Source organism: Bison bison, unplaced genomic scaffold (genome assembly GCF_000754665.1).
Source record: "Bison bison bison isolate TAMUID 2011002044 unplaced genomic scaffold, Bison_UMD1.0 scf7180017864043, whole genome shotgun sequence".
Classification (NCBI taxonomy): domain Eukaryota; kingdom Metazoa; phylum Chordata; class Mammalia; order Artiodactyla; family Bovidae; genus Bison; species Bison bison.
This window is the reverse complement of record NW_011494615.1, coordinates 3108907-3114413: the sequence shown is the minus strand read 5'-3', so window position 1 is coordinate 3114413 and position 5507 is coordinate 3108907. Positions and strand designations below refer to the sequence as shown.

The 5507-nt window shown below is 53.2% G+C and overlaps 1 protein-coding gene across 1 annotated transcript in view; it reads right to left on the bottom strand.

The window, feature by feature from the left end:
* Positions 1–5507, bottom strand: part of SCN5A (sodium channel, voltage-gated, type V, alpha subunit) — an 87610-nt gene that overhangs the window by 38082 nt on the left and 44021 nt on the right. Inside the window, exons 15-16 of the mRNA XM_010835572.1 lie at positions 4948–4969; positions 3889–4245 (exon numbers count right to left, since the gene is read on the bottom strand). Coding sequence (XP_010833874.1) covers positions 3889–4245; positions 4948–4969 — 379 coding nt within the window. The remainder of the gene's footprint in view (positions 1–3888; positions 4246–4947; positions 4970–5507) is intronic.

Sequence of the window (5507 nt, the reverse complement as noted above, 5' to 3'; positions counted from 1 at the left end):
GGGCTCCTGCTGTGCAGCACACTCCACCGGTGTCCCCAGATGTTACTATGCTCCCCAGGTGAAGGACATGGGAACTGAGCACGGAAGAGGGCGACGGCAGGAGAGGAGGCCAGGTGGCGGCTCGGGGGACTGACTGCAGGGTCAAGCCACTGAGAGGGGGTTGCTGTGTCCAGGTGCTGAAGGGTGCTTGGGTGGGTGCTTGTAACACTAGACAGCTGGGATGGAGTAGAGAGACCTGGGGCTGGTGCCAGGGGCCAGCCTTGGCTCCAGTGCCCATACGCTGCAGGGAGTCAGGGGAGGGGCTGAGGTCTCAGAGGGGCCAGAAGACACAGACTTACTATTATGGATTTGAGACCCCTAAGGAGGGGTTGCAAAATCCTCCTGTCTTTGGATGGTTCTTGACTACTGCTTGTTGCTAAGTGAAGTGAAGCGAAGTCACTCAGTCGTGTCCGACTCTTTGCGACCCCATGGACTGTAGCCCACCAGGCTCCTCTGTCCATGGACTGTAGCCTACCAGGCTCCTCTGTCCATGGGATTTTCCAGGCAATAGTCCTGGAGTGGACTGCCATTTCTTCTCCAGGGGATCTTCCCAACCCAGGGATAGAACCCGGGTCTCCCACATTGTAGACAGACGCTTTACCATCTGAGCCACCAGGGAAGTCCATTAGCTTGTTGCTAAACCATCCTGCAAGTCTGAAGCTTTAGTTTTGGTTAAAAAAGTGAACTTCTGTTGAGTGACAAGGGACTGGGCTTGGGTCTTGGGGAGGGTAACTGAAGATGGCAGCGGGCTTGCTCCACACAGGGGGCAGACTGGCTCCCGGGCACCACCAGGCCGATGGGCTAGAGAAGCAACCTCCCCCACCTTGGGCTTGTTCTTCCCCCACAGCCACTCCCAGAAGGGAGTCCAGTCAGATGGGGGCCTCTACATCAGGGTGGTGTGTGAAGGTGGACACCCAATCTGAATCTTTCCTGCCCTGGCTTCTTACAAGCCCCTGAGACACGTCTGTCAGCAAGCTGGGAAGGAGAATTCTGACGAAGGCAGTGGGCAGGGTTGGCGTGCCGGGCCTCAGAAACCTGCCTTTGGTTTCGGAAGTAACACTCATTCATGTGGACAGTATGGGAAGGTTAAGAAGTGGGCTCTCCTGTCCTATATCCACAGAGAGATGATCGCTTGTGACACCTGGCAGCCTTTTTTTTTTTTTAATGCCGTCACTGGAGGGGTGAGGCATGTGATGGGATTCAGAGCTGCTGTCTACACTGATCCCTGGCCAGGCCCCTGGCCTCTGTCCACACTGGCCTGGGCCTGACCTGCCCCTGTTCCTGGTAGCCCACCCTGGATACGCCCACCACAGCCCTTGCTCACGCCTGGCTTAACATCTGATCACCAGGCATCCAGGGCCAGGCTGGGGGTGGGGCAGGGGGTGCCTGGGCAGCCCCTTCTGCCCACAGAGTGTGCCAGGGCCTTCCTTGCCTCCGGCTTCGGAAGTTCGGCGGCTTCCGGTGCTTTCCCCGTCAATCACACGCTGCTGCTCCCTGGCCCCTGCCTGATCATCACTTCCCATTTCAATGGCAATCTTGCTTCCACCCACGCCCGGCAGCGGCCCAATTCCTGAGGCGGCCAGGGAGGGGTCTGCGTGGGCTGCGTTTGCTTCCCTCCTCCAGCAGCCTCTAATCTTCTCATCCCCAGGCAGATCCGCTTGGAAATCGCAGGCTGCGTGTGCGTGAGAGCAGCTCAGCCTGGCCCTGGGCTAAGAGCTCTTTGCTCTCACATCCTCCTTGGAACACACAAGAGTCTGCTGGGCCGGGGGCTGAGTGAGGGGCACCCCGAGTGGCCGCGGCGTGTTTGAAGGGATGGGAGGGGGTTGCGGGGCCAGCCAAAGAAAGAGCTGGACTCCATGGGCACTGAGCACCCTGCTTCCTCTCTGAGCTCCATCCTTGGAGACCAAGGGAGATGGACCTCAACTTAGACTGAGCCCACCCTGGCCTGCTTAAGGCATGTGGGAGGAGAAAGCAGCAGGTCTGAGAAGCGCTTAGGAATCTGCAGCCCATGGTACTCACATCACCCAAAACCTCCCTGTGTGCTGTGGAGCCTGCAGTGCCCACACCAGAGGCAGTGGGAGCCAGACCCTGCAGCTGTGACGGTGGGACGTGTGTGGGCCCCTGTACACCCAGGAAGAAGGCTGCATGTCCACAGCGGACACTGACTTCTCCCTGAACCACTGACCCTCTCAACCTTGCTTCTTCCAAAGGCTCCATCTCTGGCATTTAGATTTTGATCTCTCTCAACTCCAAAAATTTCCCACGTTGTAAAGACACAAGGCAAGATGCACTCGCTCTGGGACAGACAGGTGACCAAGAGGGCAAAGACCTGGCTCCTTCTGACGGGGCAGCAGGGCCTCTCACCACAGCGACCCAGGGTGACATGCAGGGCTCCCTCAGGCCCCACCTCCTGGACCAGCACCTGCCTGCACCTGTGCTTTGCTTAACCTGCTTCTTCCCTCTCTAGCAGTGCTTGTCCATTAGGTCAGCAGCAAGTCCCCTCTACCAGAAAGGCCTCCTTGATTTCCCTAGCTGAAAGGGATCAGTACCCATGGTCTCCCCCTTAATGGCTCTGATCATTCTGACCAGCTTCATTCAGGCCTGTTTGAACTCTCCACCTGCTCACTCTCTCAAGGTAGCGAGGAAAGTCAGGGCCACATTCACCTCTGTATACCCAACAGCATCTGGCACAATATTTTGCATGTACCAGGGGCTCAGCAAATGTTTGTTAAGCTGAATTGAATCAGGTGATAAATCAGACAGTGAACAGCTAATAAAGTAATGAGTAGCTGAGCAAATAATTAATTAATGGATATAAACTGAACACACAAAGAATAAATAGGTAAATAGATGGGTAAATGAATGAATGAGCAAATAAAGAGTGATGTGGATGAATGGATAGCTTAATGAGTGATAACTGGCTGGATAAATGAGTAGATGGATGGGATTGACGAATGAATGAATAGATGAGCGGACTGATAGATGGACGTAGAGCTGGATGAATGAGCAGAGGGATAGATGAGTGACTGGACAGATGAGTGATGGATGAGTGAATGGATGGATTCGTGGGTGAGTGAATGGATGTGTAGATAGATGGACAAATGGATGGATGAACAGGTGCACGTGTGTGTGAATAAATGGGGATTGATAGATGGATAGTTGATGGATAGATGAATGGATGGGTAAGAGAATGAGCAGATGGGGTTGATGGGTGGATGGCTGGGTGAGGGGATAGATAAATGGATAGGCAGATTGGTAACTTAATAGATTGATAGAGACAGACGTAGACAGATGGACGGGTGGGTTATTGATGAGTGGATAGATAGCTGGATAGGTAGAGTAGATAGATGAGTAGAGAGATGAAAAGAATGAGTGGGTAATAGATAGATACATGAATGGATGGGTAAATGGGTGAATGAATGAATATTGCTGTTGTTGTTCAGTTGCTAAGTCATGTCTGTCTTTTGTGACCACATGGGCTATAGCCCACCAGGCTCTCTGTCCATAGAATTTCCCAGGCAAGTATACTGGAGTGGGTTGCCATTTCCTTCTCCAGGGGATCCTTCCTACCCAGGGATCAATTGTGTGTCTCCTGCATTAGCAGGCAGATTCTTTACCACTGAGCCACCAAGGAAGCCCATGAATGAATAGGTGGAAGGATGGGTAAACGAGTGGATGGATGGATGAGATTGATGGGTGGATGGGTGAGTTGATAGATGACTGACGGAGGGAGTGGATGGATGGAAGGAAGGGTAAGTGAATGGACAGATGGATGACTGGGTGGATGGGTTAGGCAGATGAATGGACGGGTAGGTGAGAGAGTATGAGAGAGGCCTCTGGCCAACTTACCACGAGGTTACCAATGACCATAACAAGCAGGAAGACCAGCAGGCATAGTGACTGCCCAGACACCTCCATGCAGTCCCACATGGTCTCGATCCACTCTCCACAGAGGATGCGGAAGATGATGAGGAAGGCATGGAAGAAGTCCATCATGTGCCAGCGGGGCAGGAGGCCCGAGTCACTGATACGGTGCCTCTGCTCTGAGTAGTTCTTGCCAAAGAGCTGCATGCCCACCACAGCGAAGATGAACACAATGATGGCCAGCACCAACGTCAGGTTGCCTAGCGCGCCCACTGAGTTCCCAATGATCTTGATGAGTGTGTTCAGGGTGGGCCAGGACTTGGCCAGCTTGAAGACCCGAAGCTAGGGAGGGAGGGGTCCTTGTGAGGGCCTCTGGCTCCCACTGCCCATGGACACCCTCACGCCCCTAGCTCCTGCCTGAAAACCCAGGGCTCCCTTGGAGGTCACCAACACCTGTTTCTCCCCTTTTTCCAAGAGCACACATTACTGTTTCTCTCCAGAGCCTGAGGGTAGTTTTCACTGCACTCTGATCTGGGAGTCAGGCCGACAGCTCCAGACTCCTCTCCCTAACCACCCCTTCTAATTGTCCCTGCATCAGCCTGTTACTCACCTTGGTCTCACTTCTAGGAACCACCCAGTAGATTCCCCCATCATGGAATGTCCCTTTTCCAGACCTTTCCTCATCAGGGGTCCTTCCAGGCAGGCTCAAACCATCCCAGACTTGCCCAGTCAACTCTATACTTCCCTCCTCTCAGTCATCATAGAGAAAGGTAGCCAGTGCCTAGCATTTATTGAACACCTACTGTGTCAGGCCTTATGCTTGGATCAGCTAATTAGGAACTCCAAATAACTACATGAGGGTGGCACTGTTATTACCTTATTTGACAGATGAAGAGGCCTGGAGTAACTTGTCTAAATCCCTTGGATCTTGGCAGTGCAGTTGGGATTAGAATCCACAGCCTGGGCTTTCTCTTTTGCCCCAACCATTCTGCTTTCCTAGCCCAAGTTGAAGCCACCTCCTCCAGAAAGCCTTCCCTGACCTACTTCCGGCCCCATGCCTGGACCTCTGAGACAGTGTGAATGAACTCAGAGAATGGTCCACAGACTCATGGCTATGACATTATCTGAGACCTGCTAAATCCACATTGGAACTTTAGCAAGATTGCCAGGCAATTTGTGTGCACAGTAAAGTTTCAAAAATGCAGATTCTAAAACCAGCAGGTAGAGCCCCAGGTGAGCTGTCAGGAGACTTGGCTCCACCTGTTACCTGCCATGTGGCTTTGGAAAACTGTTTCACCTCTTTCAGACCTAGTCTCCTCATGTGTAGGATGGGAATGCAGTAACACTAGCTCCTCTCCTGAGATACTGTGAGGACTAAACGGGGCATGCTGAACCATAAAGGGCTTTGCAAATTATCAGGATGGATACTACCCCAAATGCCCCTCTGGAGGGAGGGAAGCTCCCCTGCCCACCTCTGTGTCCCCCACATTGCCCACACTAGCCTAAGCTGTACCTAGCGAACAGCTTCTGGGTGAAGGTATGAAAGATCAGAGCAGGGGTGACTGAGTGATGGCCTCAGAGAGGGCATGCCTCAGTGGCCCCAG